Source organism: Paramormyrops kingsleyae, chromosome 7 (genome assembly GCF_048594095.1).
Source record: "Paramormyrops kingsleyae isolate MSU_618 chromosome 7, PKINGS_0.4, whole genome shotgun sequence".
Taxonomy (NCBI): Eukaryota; Metazoa; Chordata; class Actinopteri; order Osteoglossiformes; family Mormyridae; genus Paramormyrops; species Paramormyrops kingsleyae.
In genome coordinates this window covers 14372235-14390319 of record NC_132803.1, presented here as the reverse complement: position 1 = coordinate 14390319, position 18085 = coordinate 14372235, and the positions used below count along the sequence as shown (strand labels likewise).

General features: G+C 44.7%; 1 protein-coding gene across 3 annotated transcripts in view; it reads left to right on the top strand.

Annotated features, from left to right (window-relative positions):
- Positions 1 to 10092, top strand: part of LOC111849773 (polypeptide N-acetylgalactosaminyltransferase 9-like) — a 40797-nt gene extending 30705 nt beyond the window's left edge. For all 3 annotated transcript variants that reach the window (XM_023822941.2, XM_023822943.2, XM_023822940.2), the window contains 5 exons: positions 3968 to 4153; positions 5288 to 5425; positions 6599 to 6694; positions 6929 to 7096; positions 7451 to 10092. In XM_023822941.2, coding sequence (XP_023678709.1) covers positions 3968 to 4153; positions 5288 to 5425; positions 6599 to 6694; positions 6929 to 7096; positions 7451 to 7597 — 735 coding nt within the window. In that variant the 3' untranslated portion in view covers positions 7598 to 10092. The remainder of the gene's footprint in view (positions 1 to 3967; positions 4154 to 5287; positions 5426 to 6598; positions 6695 to 6928; positions 7097 to 7450) is intronic.
- The last annotated feature ends 7993 nt before the right edge of the window (positions 10093 to 18085 follow it).

Below are 18085 nucleotides of genomic sequence, written 5' to 3'. Positions count from 1 at the left end.
CTGATATTTACGACCTTGGATTTGTTTATTCAGATGAGAAAGTTGACTGGCCTGTAAGATAACAGTACAAAACAAAAGTGCAATTATAATCAATACTGTCACTCACTTATGCGATTTAATAGTTTAATTGGCAAATGATTAAATGAATCATTCATCCTGTGGTGAATATTTCTCCTGTTGTTTCAGGTGCTCAACTGCAGTGCATTAGTTGATGTTAATGATGCACATGTTACTGATTTAATAATTAAAAGTACGACTGAAGAAGCTTATAACCTATAATATATGAAGCATCTAGATCATTAATTTGTAACAAACCATTCAGAGCTTATTAAGATGTTGGCAGCAACAGTATAAACATTATAACAGCGATGTCTGTGGATAACCAGGCCTAAAGAGCCATGAAATTGCTTTACAGTTATTAGGTACTACTAAAGCTGTTAAAACGTGTTCCCTTGTGTACCCAAGGTGTGGGGCACGCTTCAGTACTTTAATGAGATGTCTGTGTGGAGGCTCTCTCTGGTTGGCTGATGACGCTTCCATGGGAATGTCCTTCCAACCTGAAGGTCCTCTTCCTTCATGGAATGGTTGGCTCAGAGCTTGGGCGATGACTGTGGGATGCTAGGTTTTCTTCTGACTTCTGACAGGGTCAACAGCCAGCTGATCTGAATGTCCGAGCATCTCGCTAAGGATACGAGTTGCACACGATGGGGGTGTCTGGAGTGGAGTACTTTACTGCTCTTCATGGGCTTGGAGCAGGTTTTCCTTCATGTTCCAGATTCCTGTAACAACTCCCACTCTAATGATAATGGATGACATCATCCCTCTTCCTCTTTCAGTTGTATTATGAAGGAGGCTGAATTTCAGTCTCTTCAGAGAATACTCACTGTCTAGCGGGTTCTCTGTCTCTCCAGAGCTCCATCTAATAAAATTCAGTTTGCTCGAACTCCCAGCCTCTGGCTTCCTCTCATGCACCATCTCATGAGGAATCCTGTCAGGACCTTCAGACCTGTCAGAGCTCGATGGAGTGGCAGAGAGCTGTGGTGGCTGACCCTCCGTCATCTATTGCTCCGTCGAGTCACAGTCGTGCTCCTCTCTGCCATTTCTAGGAAAGGTCATGGAAATTCTGAAACTTTCCACCTTCGTTCAGTTTTTTTACTTTTACTACAGATAGTCGTGATTAAAACGGTGGTCTTCTGGATTGTTCTCTGCCGTGTGGACAGCCTAAATGCACGCCGGTGTTTATAGCGTCTGTCTGTCCCTAAAAGCCGTAGCCGTGGGAGGGGTGTTTTCAAGGTGAACAACAAGACAGCCGTCACAAAAGCAACCAGTCAGCCATTACTGGGACACGACAGCCGCAGGCCAGAGGGGGAGAGGAAGGAGAGACTCTTAACAAGGGAGAGCGCTGCTGATTCCAAGAGCTCTGGTTTAACACTGAACCTTCCCCGTGGGACTGAACCCAGTCAGACAAGTGTTGTGTCTGTAGCATACTGAAGGAAACCTGCATTTGCGTAATAGATAAATGAGAAATGTTTGAAGGTGACCAAGGAAATCAGTCATCTCGAGGACAATCCGGCCCCATCGTGTGCCTCCTCGGCGACCAAACGGTGTGCAAAGCACGCAAAGAAGGAAACGGAGAGCAGTCGGAGAGCCGCTGACGCAGCTCCCGTTTTAAATGCCGAGAGATTGCATCTCCACATGCGATTCCACCTGGGGATCAGATACGAACATGAGTCTGGTGTCACACTGCGAGTCAGGCAGCCGGCACCCGAGAAACAGACAAATGGGCGCATTGTGTAAATCTCACATTCTGCGGCTGTCGCCTTTCGCCTCGCCTGAGAATCAGACTGCGGCCCATTCTGTCGTTCTAATTTAAGCTCTCGTCTGCTCGGACCGAGTGCAATTAGTCATGGCGAGCCAGCCTGGCTGGGCCGGAACCCGCGGTGGATGAATCCCACTGCTCTCCGACTCCCGGAACCAGCGACTCTAAGGCACGGGGCTGCCTGTGCGTCACAGCAGAGTGACATTATAAACCATAAGAAAAACATCTGATCAGAATGTATTAGCGGGGTAATGAAGTTTCTAATTTGGCGTGTTGCTCCCGGAAGACCCAGGGGGCAGCGTGGTTATTGCATTGCCGTGTCTCCTGAGTATTATAATGTATGAATAGTTAATTTAATAGAACCTCGGCTCGCAGTAATTTGGCACACAAATAAATGCTCTTTTGATTACCGTTGCTGCTGATGCTGATGCTATCCTCACGGGAATGTGGCAAAAATAAAGTTGTCCCTGACCATTGATCAACTGTGATTAAACCTATATCTAAGATTTTCCATTTGTTAGTCTGACCTTTGACCTTACAGTTTCATATTGCCACATCCGTATGTGACTGACATTACAGCAAACCATGGACTTAAGTACACCCAGTATCACTTGGGGTATCTTGGGGGAGTTTTTCCTGTGAAACTAGGACCCAAGTCCCCAGGTGAGGCTGCTAATCAAATGCTAGCCTGGACTCACAGACGTTAACTGAGCTTCTTACTGTAATTGTTTTTACAATCAGCTCTGCTGGATTTGAGCTGTGCACCAGTAGCTCTTTACTGCATTTGTGCACATGGCTCATGGGAGTTTTACTTACACAAAAATGTTCTGAGGGCAGAACAAAAACTGACCGGTTCAGAGAGACAACCAATGAGATTGTAGAGGAGGCTGCAACTAGAAATCCAAGCAACTAGAAGAGGTAGGACCAGCCAATTAGATGTCTTTTTCCCACCTCCTCTACAATTTGATTGGTTGTCTCTTTGAGCTATGGGCGTCATTAGGTCCGATCACTCAAGGCTATTGCCCCAAGTATTTTTAAGTGTAGCCCCGAGTATTTCAGCCCCTATGCCAATCTTCCTTTATAAAAAGTGAAGCCCCTGTTAAACTTGACGAAGCCCCTGATCGTTTCAGTAGCTAGAAACTCCCCTGTTCTGAACCAATCATTTTTCGTTCTGCCTTCAGAACATTGTGTAAGTGAAGCTCCCATGAGTGCACACACGTGCCAGGTGGCCTTAAATGATTCTGGGGGTTGGTAGAATATCCTGCCTCTCTAATGGGACCCATATATGAGTGCATTTGCTGGCTGTTTGTTCAGTTAAAGTCAGGGACAGAAAGGGCTATTCACTGCTTTTCAGTAGTGAAATATTAAATTGTGTATTTACTGTATATTTTTAGTCAATGTGGTTCATTAGGAGGCAGATTCCCTTGATGATTGAGTATGTACTTTTCTCTTACCGTACCCCTTCGTGTGAAAACAGACCAATTAAAAATGCAGATTAGCTGCATACACTCTAGAGATTTCATGTGTCTGTAAATTTAATTTAAAATCTGGCCTGGCTCTGAGTCAGAGCTGGGGGCCATCCAGAGATGCATGAATCACGTGGCCTAAGCTTTCTTATCTTACTTTATTTTTTTTATTTTTTAATTAAAACCCTCTGTAAGATTTATCCCCAGAGGGATGGTGAACAGACACAGGGATGGGAGGAAGTAAAGCCTGGGGACTTTATTTGATCACAGGTGTGGAGAAGCATTTAACCAAAGCGCTGGGTGGTGTAAACACTAGAGCAGCAGACTTTGGGTTGGTGTCGGGGAGCAACTAAAGAAACTAAAGAGGCACTGGGTCATGGAAGGACCATCCATTATTCATCCATCAATCCATCCATCCATCCATGACCATCCATGAATACCACAAAATACTATAAAATTATAGACTGTTCTAAAACAAGCTTGTGCAAATCATATGTTTAATTCTTGTATTCCTAATCTTGTTATAGACGTTCTATGGTTTTCGAGTAGTTTTCTTAACACATGGTTATAAAAACAGAACTTTTGAATAACAGAATCTAAGCCATTAAGGAACAGATTTGGTACATCAGCAAATACTCCCCGTGATGTCACAGGTTAGTCATGTCCGGGTTGTGTCTTGCAGGTGTGGCAGTGTGGAGGCAGCATGGAGGTGTTGCCCTGTGCCCGGGTGGCACACATCGAGCGCACCAAGAAGCCCTACAACAATGATATTGACTACTATGCGAAGCGGAATGCCCTGCGGGCTGCAGAGGTCTGGATGGATGAGTTCAAGACCCACGTCTACATGGCCTGGAACATCCCCATCAATGTGAGTGACACACAGCAGACTGACCTTCCGCACCCCCCCCCCCCCCCGTGGGAATACTCTGATTCAGGGGACCCTGCAGGGTCTGTCCCTGTTTGAGACTCATGAGCTTAAACCCCTGTACGCAAAGTGATGCAGAGTTTATACAACGCAAAAGCCTCCATCAAACTGTTTATGTACCATCACGATTAACAGTTTCGCTTTTATCCAATCAGACAAACATGGGTTAGGAGTTGTAGAATAGCTTAGCAGCTTTACAGGAAGTCATGCACACACTGACGGCCCCTCATAGTGAATAGCAAGGTTGCCAAGTTCGCAACACGACGAGACCAAAACAATAATGCATGTCTCTGTACAAAACTACTCAGATGGCCAGAACTTCTATGTATCAGAAGGGAAACATTAGCTTAATTGGATTTTGAGTTATTTTTAAAGAGTAATGGAGCAAGGATTTATTGTTTCAGGATTTAGAAGAGACTACAATTCTGTAGGCCTATTTGTGCACTTACATGAACAGTGTTTGTCAAGTTTGAATAATTATCTTTATGAGTGACTATTTATGTCCTGTTTATGTAGGAGCCTTCAGATTGTGCCCTGATTTTAATTCTAGAACTCTCCAGAGGCTGTGAAACACCAGTATGTTTGAAGAGAAAGCATACTGTTTCAGAGTTGCCAACTCTAACGCATCTGGTTGACACTCATGTTTTCAGACTCTCACGCTCACGCAAGGAATCTTACGGCAACTCTACATTATCCCATTATAGACTAAAATTAGCAACATCAAAAGCATTGGGGTAGTTCGCAAACCTTACAGATTATTTACAAGGTAATAAAACTGTTACATACGTGTAAATGAGTATGCAGACTTGTCTCGAATTGAAAATCTCACTCAAGCAAGCTGACCAACGTTTGTAACCCTGCTGTTTCATTGGTATTTATAGGTTGTTTATGGACTGGTTGTATCCTGGGAAAACATTGAGCCTTATTAGAGGAAAGTTAAACGATATGAAATGAAGCTATTGCTTAACGCATTTTAAGCGGGAGATCTGTGCAAATGATGTCAAATTGCCCTTTTTACCTATCTGGGGCTTGTTTTAACTGATCGTAAAAAATCGGCTGGCACGTTTAACTCGACAGAGTCCCGGAGTCGATTTCGGCGACGTGTCGGACAGGGTGTCCCTGCGGAAGAAGCTCCGCTGCCGGAGTTTCCGCTGGTATCTGGAGCACGTCTATCCTGAGATGCGTATCTACAATGACACCATCACCTACGGCGAGGTGAGGCTCCCGGTGCTGCCAAACCATAAACCATGAATTAGGCTAAATTTTGGCTCAAGGAAAAAGAAGCGATCAAATGCCGTTGCCCTTTTATGCACTGCTAAAACCCAGCTCTTTCCTGCCGTATCTCCAGCAGAAAATGTAATATGATTGCAAAACAAAGGCGAAAAAAAGCACAAACATGATTAAACCACAGCCCTGTAAATGGCTGGTTAAATCACACCAGAAATGCAACTCCCCCCCCTCGACCCCCCTAGTGTGCGCCTCCGTTTTCCATTTAAATTGCATCACTCGGACAATTTAAAATATTAGCGTTTGATTATAATTTACAGCCAGAATGCGCAGCGGTGCGGAGAACCACTGACATCAATTTCACCGACTAGGCACAGAAGCAGACGACTGATTGCATTTCAAGTTTTCCTTCTCTCTTTTGTTATGTAAATGTCGTTTCCCTGGCTTAAATCAAGTCTGACAACCACTCAACGATGACAAATTACAAAGTGAGCTTTTTTCCCCTCCTCATGTATAGTAGTGACTACAAACGCTGTAGAGAAGAGCAATGATACACGAAAACGAAGCAGATCGGTTCCTCGCAGTAGTTTCTAGAACAAGGAACCTGCTGTGTTCTTGTCTGACTCTGACAAGGGGTGGTATGGAGAAAGCATGTGGCTTTCATCCATCTTATGTTTCTTTGGGAATAACCAGGCCAAAAGTGCTCACTTGCCACACAGATAAATTGTGATTTTCAGTCCTGTAATAATTCTTTGGAAATTATTAAAAAGTAAGCTTAAGAACTGGTGTGATTTTCCTCAGTATGGTCAAGTTGGCCATTTTTTTCCTAATGGATATCCCTGTTTAATTTCGTCAAGTAAACAACAGGGTGTGGAATAGCCTTCTGCCAACAGTGTTCATCTGACAGTGTCAGAGCATTGCATTTCAGAATAAATTAGTGATAGTGTTCTCTAATTCCACTGATATCTCTGAAAACCCCTACTGTATATGCTCTGAACTCTCAGTCGATTGGCTTTCATGTGCCTTCCATTACAGTCATTTTCCTAGTCTTGTATAGAAATATGTGTATATATATCTATGTTTCCTAACTGCAACTCTGTCCACTTATCTATGAATCTGTGTAACTGTGCAGTTAGTTATTATTTTTGTTTGGTTTCTTAGGTACGTAACAGCAAGGCCAGTGGGTATTGCCTGGATCAAGGGTCTGAAGATGACAACAAGGCTATCCTTTACCCTTGCCACGGCATGTCCTCCCAGGTAAGGGCTTTCCTGTTGGACACCCCACCCAACGTTATTAATGTCCAAGCAGAGTAGCATTATCCAATCAGAGATGGCATGCCGTCCAAGCAGAGTAACATTGTCCAATCAGAGACGGCATGCTGTCCGAGGAGAGTAGCACGAGTCTGAATATGTAAAGGCACAAAGGTCAATGTAGAATGGCCAAGGTGTGGTTTGCACCCTAACCATTTGCTCACATGTCTACATGTCCAGCTTGCCCGCTACTCCACCCAGGGTCTCCTGCAGCTGGGTCCTCTGGGGTCCACCACCTTCCTCCCGGACACCAAGTGCCTTGTGGACGAGGGCCGGGGCCGGACGCCTTTGTTAAAGCGGTGCGACAATGTCACACGACCGTCCCAGAGGTTTTGGGACTTCACACAGGTGAGACACAGGTCACACAGGAATCCTGAGAGCTGTAATACCCTGTCTGGTTGCATCCAGCTGTGTTTGACCCATGTGGTGTAATTGCATGACTTGTACATTGTGTACGTCCTTGTGAGCACCTGTGAGCGATGTGTAATAAAAGTAGCTGCTTCAGCGGGTTCTCTTAACTGTTGTCACTGACCTTGAAAGTCCAGGTCGTTGGGCGTACAGGAACCATGTGCCAGCCTGCACTATTGATCGCCTGCAGACTCTTGGGGCATTAGGCTTGTACATTATGTGGCGACTGTGCTCAAAACTGTCATGCAAGTGATATTTGAGCAACGGTGTGACTTTTAAAATTCCTTTGCACAGAACGGGCCCATCATTAGCCGGGACACGGGCCGCTGCCTGGAGGTCGAGATGTCCAAGGAAGCCAACTTTGGCCTGAGGTTGGTGGTCCAGAGATGCTCGGGACAGAAGTGGACAATACGGAACTGGATTAGGCATCCCCGGCACTAGAGGGCGCCATGGAGACATCTTTGTGAGGTGAAGGGAGCCTGCTTGGACCCCCCCCACCTTGAGCAGTGATGCCCCTGGGGGCCTCTGCTTGCATTCTGCGTTCTACACTGAACCTACACTGAACCTTGAACAATTCAGGTTCTTAATGGATCCAAGGACAACAGATGTTCACAGCAAGCAAGCGTCTGAGATGCACATTCCCTAAAAAGGCCACCCTCTGGAGAACCTGCTCTGTTCAGAAACTCAGACAGCTTCTTCTAGACTAAAGACAGACCTCCATGTTGTTTTCTGAGACCTTCGCAAATCTTGAGAGATTTATGCGTCTTCTGACTGTGAATGGACACCATGGCGACCTCATCTCTGAATCCTTGCGAAGGGATGAGAACCACCTTTGTCTACTTTTGTTTGAACTCATACGCAGCTGGTTTCTTTTAATGTGCCTGTTGCCATTTCGATTTGTTTCATCGGGCTTAGAACTCCGAACAACACAAGCATGCCCTGGAATTACTGAAGACAGTTTGAAAATCTGACACAGTAGTGATGCATAAGTTGTCCAAAATAGGCTGAAATCTGAAAAAAAGAAACTGTGATTGTCACAATAAAATATTTTTAGCCGAGCGCCCTCGATGTTACTATAAGCAAGTGGCCGCATCACTCTGTGATGGCAAAAATGGGAATATCGTAACATTTCCTCATTACTTCCAGCTATTATTAATTCCCTGATTATTTCCCCCAGAATTTATTGATCAACTGATTGATTTAATTATTTCAGCTGAGTTATATTGAAATCAGGGTGCGTGTTGCCTGTTTGGTCAGAAAGAAGCCATTTGCCCTTTTTCAGAATGACCCACAGCCTCAATATGGTGGGCTTGTGCTTCGTATCATTATTTTGGATAAATCTACCATTATTTTAAGTGAGCTGTAATAACGCATCAAATGGCCATGATGGTGAGATGCAAACTTACATTTTCTATGTATTTCCGGAATATTTTGCTCTCCAGCGGTGTTGGGCTGTCTGTGTTCGAACACTGATACCTAAACGCCACATGGGGTGTCCTGTCAAGGGGGAGCACTGGGTCTAGTGTAGCTATTTGGTGCTCCAGCAATCCCTGTTTATACAGCTTACGAGCTTCTCTGTCTCTACCGCTGTCCACCCACGGGTTCATGGGGCCTGACAGGCGTGCGTCCGGCTTGTTTGTTTATTTCTGTTCTATTTTAATCCTTCTCCTGGCTTCCTCTTTGCTTGGCCTGTCGGATGAACACAGCCAGCAGGCCACGCCTCCGTCAGCGGGCGTATAATGTCTGACCACCACTCCCACCTGAAGGTCTTCCTACCGGCCTTGTTTCCGGCCTGCTGAGATCCACACTTCCTCCACCCACCTCGCTCTACCGCTGAGATATTTACCGCTGGTTGTTTAGTCACTTCACCACAGTGTTTCTCGAAACAGAACGGGAAATGGAACACGGGCAGCAGCAGCACGGCCCTGTACAGGCGTAGGGGATATTGACGTTTACTGCAGTCCGGCAGGTTATTTCATATCCGAACCGGAAATATCTGTTGACGTGGAAAAGGCAGGAGGTCACAACGGTTTTAGCTCAAGCGTAGCTAATGAATCGTCAGCGGTGTTACTCGCTACACGGTTAGAGTGAGTCTCCGCTCCTGGAAATCTGGGTACAAACCCTGCAATATCCTGGGCCACTGAAGGACGGGAGCAGCAGGGCTGGTGGTTCTGCGTCATGTGACGGGGACAGAAAGTAGTGGGAGGTGGTTCTGAGACACAGATGGATTCTGCCAGCTACCACCAGCAGGCAGTCCGGATGTAATGCGAGTTGTTCTGATACACTTCATTTTTTTTATTTGCTGGGGTGAAGAACATTAACCAGAGTGTGAGTGTTACTGCTTTGGGCCTCCGACGGCCGGCGACTGTAGGACCAGAACGTGGTCGCGTGCCTGTGGTGGAGCAGCGTTGGGCGGCCCTGAGAGAGCTGCCGCAAAAGGGAAGCAAGGCTGTGGGGAAGACAAACAGTTCGGGACGGGGATGTTCTCTCCAGGAGGAAGGACAACGCCCTCAAAGGGGCTCAGGGGCCGGCCGCCAAAGCCGCCGTTTTTCCACTTTAACCTGTAGCCGCTTTGACCAAATGACCAAGAAATGTAATTCTTGGTGGAAGCCGGGTAGACAAACCGACCCTGGCTTTCTATTCCAAGCTTTCTGTTTCAGAAAATCTGTTTTTGTCAAAACACCGAGGGAAAAATGTGGGGCTGTGTGAGACCAACGCAGGTCTGTTTAGTCAAACAAGTCCCCTTTATACGGGCAGCTAGTTGTGTCTGATGTGAAAACTTCCGCTCATTAGCCTGCCTGTCAAAAAATGCGGAAATTGAGTCTTTATCAGCCCTGATAAATATTAAGAAACCATTTCTCCAGGCTGTAAAAGGCTAGGAAGGCTAAAGTAATGTCTTACAGTGATACAGTAATAAACACTGGTCAATTGATGCCTCATAGATTCCTGTTTTCTCATCTTTCTCATGATTTAAAGCTCATATCTAAGGCATTTTGCACAGAACCAAAGTAAATGAATAGGAGGAGTCCTGTCATGTGATCAAAAAGCTATTTTCCACTTGCTGGAACCCTATTACATTATCATAGGCACTGAAAATTCAGGCGGCACCTCAGAACCCAATCTAACATCCAACCGATATTCCTTATGAAACTTTCACTTCATTAAAAATCACATTTCTTGGTATGAAGCTACAGCCACATAAAATTATCTGTGGATAATACTTCTCATAAGGCAGTGACAAGCATGGGGTAAATCATCATAAACATTTCATTGCTTAGCCAATATTTTATCTATCTATCTATCTATCTATCTATCTATTATGTCTCTCTTTGTTTGTCTGTTTGAATATTTATTTAGCCTGGTGAGTTACACACTGGGGAGTTACACACTGGTGAGTTTCACATTGGGGAGTTACGCACCGGTGAGTTACACACTGGGGAGTTACGCACTGGGGAGTTATGCACTGGGGAGTTACACAGCAGAGACACTAGAGGACTCTTCCAGGTTCTTGCTGCTTTCATGCTCCATTATGCTCTTCTATTAGCCAGTCACGACGTACAGTACCTCAGTGACTTACAGTAGATGAACCGGGAAGAGCAAAGGCATCTCAGAGATGAACTCTTCTGAGTCCCCGGGTGTACAGCCTGGATCCCGAGGGGCCAATACTCAGGGAGCGCAGTGTTTCACAAGCTCAGCCATCGGCATACTCTGTCACATGTGCAAAATGATCTCCGTCCCCCAAAACACCACTCACTGCTGCAGTGACAGGGCCAATATCCCTATCCATATTAAGATACATTATTTCTAAAATTATCAAGAAAAACACTGCATGTGCTCGTTAACAGTTCAGATCAACACATTGTATGGTCACTAATGCAGCATGAAAACAACCACACCATTAACAATAAGGTCACTTTGTTGTAGCTTTCGCTACACCTGCATATACCATCAATAGAACAGAGAGAGAGAGAGAGACACTGAAATCTTTTTTTATTTTTCCAGTTCATCTGATGTTTTAAGAGAAAAAGATACCATGGAAATGTTGTAATTAACCATGAATATCTGTTGTTACACTGGAAAAACATGATAAAAATGTATTTTTAAAAAGAGGTTTTTAAAAAAAGTTTTCCCAGAGACTATATGTAAATATTTCATGCATTCTTCATATTTTAATGTAAATCCTAAAATGGGCTGGGGCCCCTGAGATGGGGGGCCGACTGAACGCCAGACAGCCAACGGTCATGGCAGTAATGACAAGCTTGATTTGGGAGCATGGGTGTCCTGCTGTGACAGGGAGTGGGGCCCCTGCTCTAGGGGCCCGAAGCTGAGCTTGGACCCAGGAGCGACTGAGAAACACAAGCGAGCCCAGCTCAGCTTGCGTTTGGTGCCTCTTGGTATCCAAACGGGCATGAGCTCCAGGGCCAGTCGTCCTCTGACTCAGTGGAGCCACGGTTCACGGAAACGGCCGGCTGGAGGGAGAGGACTGATAAAAGACACATTAAGCAGAACGGAATTATAGCCGAATTCGAGACTTAGGATGAAGGATCGCCACTGCTTGGAAAAAGCTGATAAGGATGAAGACAGATAGCAGTTATTTTATTCTACAGAATATAATACTACTCTTGGAATACGAAACTGATTTAAAAAAGCCAAATAAATATTACCTATATCGGACGGTGCCTCATGGCTTATTATTTCTCCCCTTTCCATTTCCCCACAGGCTGGCAGTACACATATGCCTATTCTCTATATTTATCGATTTGTTTATTTAATCCAGTGTAACTTCCAAAGTATTCTCTGCTCGTGTTATTTCCTGACGCGTCTCTGGTTACGGATCTTTGCCTATGAGTAGTCCTTCCCCAAGGGATTCAGATCTGTAATGATATTCAGTCGCAAATCCAGGGCTTTATTATGTACACCGACTCCCACACTGAGACCATTTACTAAGTGCTCTTATGCCTGCTGGATCTGATTGGCTTTTCGCATCCAGGGCCCGGCCAAGCCCCTGTGTGGGAGCTTTCCTGTTATTCAATTGGCTAATTGAATATTTAAGTTGGTTAGTGGTCCCGAGGGTTTCCTGGGAGTGTGTCTGTTCCATTTACAAATGATGTTGTATAATTAAAGTCAGTTTATGGGGAAAGCAGATTAGACGCCACATCACAATGAGGGAAAGCGCGATGAGGCAATAGCATCATGTCGGCCAGCAGGTGGCGTAGTACAGCTCAGCATGTGACAGTGCGGCTAGATGGTTCGCAGGAGAACGTTGGCTCATTTACATAAATAAAAACTACCAGCTGTGAAATTATGATGAGGAATTACATTCCTATAAAATCCTGGGCCTAGGAAATAAAATAGTCACAGATTTTCTGTTTATATTAGAACTGATGAGTGACGCTTGGATTACTGAAGCGTTGTCACGTGTATAACAGGAGACATATGTTAGGTATAAATATGCAGCCGACTTTATAGTTACATTAGACAAGAATGTTAACAACAACTGGCAGCTCGATGGCATTTTCACTGCCAGCGGCACCCACACGTTAAGGCTGTGCTATTACTGGCTTGTGCAAGCTGCGGATCAGAACCGCAGTAGTGTCGTGTGACGGGCTGCACGGTGGCTGGGCACATGCGGATTGTACACTGCATACCAGGAGAGCGTGGCATGCATGTCTGGGGACAGAATGCATCGAGTTAGTATACTTCCATTTTCTTCACTGGCCATTTAAAAAAAGGGAAATTAACTTGGTCTCATACACGTAACAAACATGGGTGTTACCACTATCCTCCCCATCTTGAAGATGCTGGTAAAAATTATATGCCATTTCCTTAACAGAGTCAACCCTGTAATTACAGGAATCAAAGAACATGCCCACTGGGCCATCTTAAACTGTGAATTTAATGGTTACCAAACACTGGAATCTTTGTGCTTGGGGAAACAGTGGGTCCTTGGTATTAAATCCTATCTATGACTGTGGCGAAAGGATCCATGGTGTAGGAGAACCAGACATGTCAGACAGAATGACCTACAGTAATTGGCTGGACCCCAGGAATCTCACAGATCCGTCGGTGTCTTTAATGGGTTAAACAAACCATGCCAAAAGATGTACGCCCTACAGAAGGGTTATGGGTATTCTGTTCCAATGTCTTTTCACACTGTCAGAAAAAAGGGTACAGTTTTGTTCCGCAAGGTACAAACATCATTAATGTACCCCCAATGGCACAAAAATGTTCCTCTGAGTCCATTTCTGCAGCTTAAAATGTACATTTACCTACAGCTAGGGTACAATTGGCCAGCCATTGAGAATACAGCCCCTGCGACCAGTAATTGCGCCTTCAATGGTACAAATTGGTTCTTTTTCTGACAGTGCAGCTACAATATACAGCAGTTTGTCAAAGGTAGCCGTGTACCTGTGCCTATTTCTAGGAACCTTCTTGGCTGCCCATTCCAGTCCCCAAACCTCGATGCCCAATTTATTTCTATATATACTGCGTGTTAAACTGTAGGTCCACCTTTCTCTGTCTCCACATCTGTCAAACTGTTTTCTAAATTAGAAATTTTTCTCAATGCAAAGTGAGTTGGTGTCACTCAGATGGATCTCTACACGTATATAGAGTGAATCATTTATTAGCCCTTGTACATGGAGATCATTGTCGGCTAAACTGACGTCTGTGGGTCACACAAAGGTGAATGCTGCTCTAGATAATTAAAATGTTTTAAATGCAGCATGATGTCTCATTTGAGATGAGGTGAATTCAAAACCACACACATATCTTAAAAACGGCATTAATTATATGTTCTATCTGACCAAATAAACAGAAGCTGAGGTATGTGTGATATCTTCGCTATTTGAGCTAACCCACGACAGTAGCATTTCAAACGTTTGTGTTCTGCCTGTTGCCGGTTTTGACACAATTGTAATACAAATCATAGAGAAACATTTAAGCCTGTGCCATTGGCACTTTAATTTGCAGAGAAATGTAATACATTTTAATGTGGTTTATTGTAATTTTTGCCTAGTCATCATTCAATACTGTAGCATTTAGGGTTTTTTGTCAATGCTGTTTTAGATGCAAAAGGAATACATCTCATCATCAACTGCCAGAAGGGTTGGAAAATTTTTCTTTGTGCAGAAAGAAAATCTGCATTTCATTAAATTTAACCCCTTTCTTTCCGAGTCGTCATCTTAACATGCCTAAATCTTGTTTTTGCCACCTTCTTATACTCAACTCTACCCAGCCCAGAAACAACAGTTGTTATCAGTGTGAAATTTCTTGCCAGAGTGTGTGACTGCGGTATGTGTTGGATGTGTTTCTCAAAAAGCATGCCCTGGAAAAACAAGAAAATTCTCATAAAATGTGCGTTGAACTGGCCTCTGCTTTGCCGCACTGCCTTTTGAGGGTGAGTCCACAAGACAGACTGGGCTTTTGCTGATTGCTTTGGCCAAATCTTTCTTGACATTGAACAGCAGGTGTTTATTTTTTTATATATTTTATAGGACTTAACCTCCTGTAGACGCCAGAGTGTGTCTATTCTCCCTGCAATTGTAAGATTCGTTCAGCTGTCCAGGGTTGTGCGTCGATCATTCTGGGCAAGCTGTAAGGAGGGCGGCGGGGGGCCAGAACACATTACCTGATCTGACACTAAGCAACGCCATGTCCGCTGGGCCGAACAGTTTGAGCTGTTGAACTGTATAAATGCAGTGATGTCAGCCCCAGTGGCTGATCAAAGGGATTGTACAGTGCTGGGAAGACAGTGATCTGTATGATATAGGGGTGGAAAAAAACGGCTGCAAAATGGGAGCACAGGCAGAGCTAGATGTATTTGCCTGCCTAATTAATTAGGCTAATGAATAGAAAGCCAGAGTGCATAACTGCTCCGAATTGTATAAAACAATAAGCTAACGGTGAACGAATAGCAGAACATCATGTTTACTGAAGGTGCTCTTCAGCAGAACACCTTAAGCTTCAAGCCGATTTCCCTTTAAATGGAGCGAGACCTGTTTTGCGACCAGTCGATTTACCCTGCAGGGGCTGCAAGCTTTGCAATCCTCAGCCTTTGGCCTCCGTCTTGGCATCAGTGTGGCTTGTGTAGCTTGACCCCAGGGCAAAAAGGCATGCTAGATGGGATTCGCCCTCTTTGGAATGGGTGCTTACAATCAGCACAGATCAAACAGTCCCAGAACTGGGAGAAATCTGTATATCTATGAAATTTGCTGGCTGGAGGTGTTTTGGAAGCAGGGGCGATGAAAGCTTTCAGGTTTGGAGGTCTTATCAGAACACAGCAGACTGTGGAGTAGTGGCTGGGGGGTTGGGGGCAGTCGGGGGCCAGCTCTCAGCCACCCCAATGTGTGCTGCTCAGGTCCACTGCTTGACCCCCCTAGCTGACTACCTCCACGCCTCAATACCTTCTTGGGTTCCAGCTACTGAGAGGGTGGGTGGGGGTTTTTCCAAAGGCAGATACATTACTGTGGGTTAAATATCTGACTTGCTACTCCAAAGCTGCTAATCATAGGTGGTTAAGGGATCGTGTCCAAAAAGTTTCACGTTGAATGCTCTCGCGGGGTGCTGCAGCTGTAGCTTCCAGCCAAGATACTTAACCCACCGTTAAAATGTTGATTTATGAAGTTAAAGAGAGCAACGCCAACCTTTCCGGATGACAACTGGAGCAGCTCTGAAGGTGACATGAAAGTGAGAGCGGGCCCGGTGTCACCTGCCCCGCAGCGTCGCGTTCCGGTGACGGCTCTGCTTAAGCGGCGCTGACGGATCGCCCGCGAAGCCGCAGTTTATCACAGCCATGATTAGCAAGCAGCGCGCGGCGTACGGAAGGGGCTTATTAACATGAACAAACGCTGTAAACGCTGTGAATAATGAGGGAGAGAGGCCAAGTCACTGGCGTATTGTTAATCAAGCCCTGAGCGCAGAACTATGCAAAACATCTCGATTTACCAGGCTGTGGGCTGCGCTTTAGTTGAGATTTTTTTTTTCCCAGGGAAAAAAATGCAGTTTTTGCAACATTAAATAAATAGACTTCAAATTGCCATTTCCAAGGACAAGCTCAGGCTCACCTCAGGCGCTGGACTGAGAACAAGAATCTTGATTGAATCTGCTGGGCCGGGCTTCTGATTAGGTCGCCGGCGTAATTCCCAGTGGGTCAGCCAGTTAATTCAGCCCCATACTGCAAGACCAGTCATAGGGACCGAGCTACTGGTTTGTGTTTGCAAAAGAAATGTGTCAAATAAACAACTTGAAGCTGGATAAAGTAGTAGATTTGCCAATATTCCAGGAACAATATGCTCTAATTGTAAAGTTATTTAAGTATATCTATATCATATATTATTAATCAGTTTAATCCTTATTATAGCAATAGAAATAAACCTTTGTTCTTTAGTTTTTTTGGTCAATGAGAAACATTAGCATGTACAGTACCTCTTGTAAACCCTCGTTGCCCTTCCTGAGCTCTATATTCCTCAGAAAGAATTCATCCAAGGTAGCTTGTTATGTTCTCTGCCTTGAAGGCTTTAAAAATATCACAGAGAGATGCTGTGCATCAGTGTGCTTTGAGTGCGAGGAACAACTGTGGAAAAAAATAACTGTTCTTAGTTTTCTATAGCGAAACAAAACAAAAAAAACGAAATCTTCACTTCTGTTGATCTCAGTTTTTTTCAGCCTTCTTAACAGGGCTTGTCGAGGGAGGTGTGGCCGTAGCAGGATAGCGCTACAGTAAAAACGCAATGAAGCGAGTTCTGCCATTATGCGCTCCTGTATGAGGCAGTGATTTGCATGTATACACACTGCCTGCAATTCAGAGCTCTTAAATAATTAAGTGAAATTATGGATATAACTGTACTTAGAGTGACTGTGCTGATATTCTCTTTGCCACATGCTGCATGAATGATATTTCCCCCCCCCCCCTCCGTTCCTTTGGCACATCGTGGGAGAGAAAGGAGGGGAGGGCGGCAGGTGTGCCAGATTGAGATGGAACGTCTGAGCCCGTCTGCCTGCCTAGCCCGGCAGTGGTGACATAAACCTATATAGCGTAAATGTGTTTGGGGACAAACAGCAGCATGCACAGCATCCGGCTGTCTGCCCCGTGGAATCAAAGTCTGCAGAACAGCATCCAGATGGAGACTCTGCACAGAGAACCTTATTTCTTTGGTGAAATGCTTGAGATCTAAGTTGTCTACTGCCAGTTTTTTTTCCATTTATTATTTCTGTTGGGTTAAAAAAAAAAAAAGGAATATGTGAAATCACTGATACAGAAAATGGATCTGTCAACAGCGAAGTTACAGCACTTAGCAAATCGTAGTCATCACTTTTCAAGATGCCCTGAGAGACTGGGAGCAGAAATGAAATATGGTGAGGGATTGCAGAGATTTATTTATATGTGTTATATAAGGAATAATCTTTTATTATTTTCAGAAATATTTCCTGAGAAATGGTCATCTGTGTGTGGCAGTGACTTCAGAGGGGACTGCAGTTTAGTATGGAAAATCCTACATGTACAACTGGGCATTAAAAACATGAACAAATTACTGGTGACCTCGTGTGGCCTGTGAATGTGTGGTCATGAGTAAGGTAATGAGCCCTCATGTGTAACGTGATTGTAAATGTTGGCTGTTCAGTCATCATATGGTTATGTAACCTCTTGGGAGAGACGCTAGCGGGGAATGGAGCGAGTCTTTGGTCATATTTTCTGGGGGTTTACTTGCATCGTTCACCTCGATCAAGCAGTGAGGGAGTAAACTCCACTGTATTAATGGTAACATCTGGCAAGAATCTGAGCGCAGCAATTCCATTATATCAGCATGTTGGATTCGATATGCTTGAGTTGTTGGTGGCTTAATTGAATACACGATTTAATCCTGCCTCAGCCAACTGCCGCAGCTCATCATAACCATCGCAATTCAGGTTTCCAAAACCTCAGGTGAT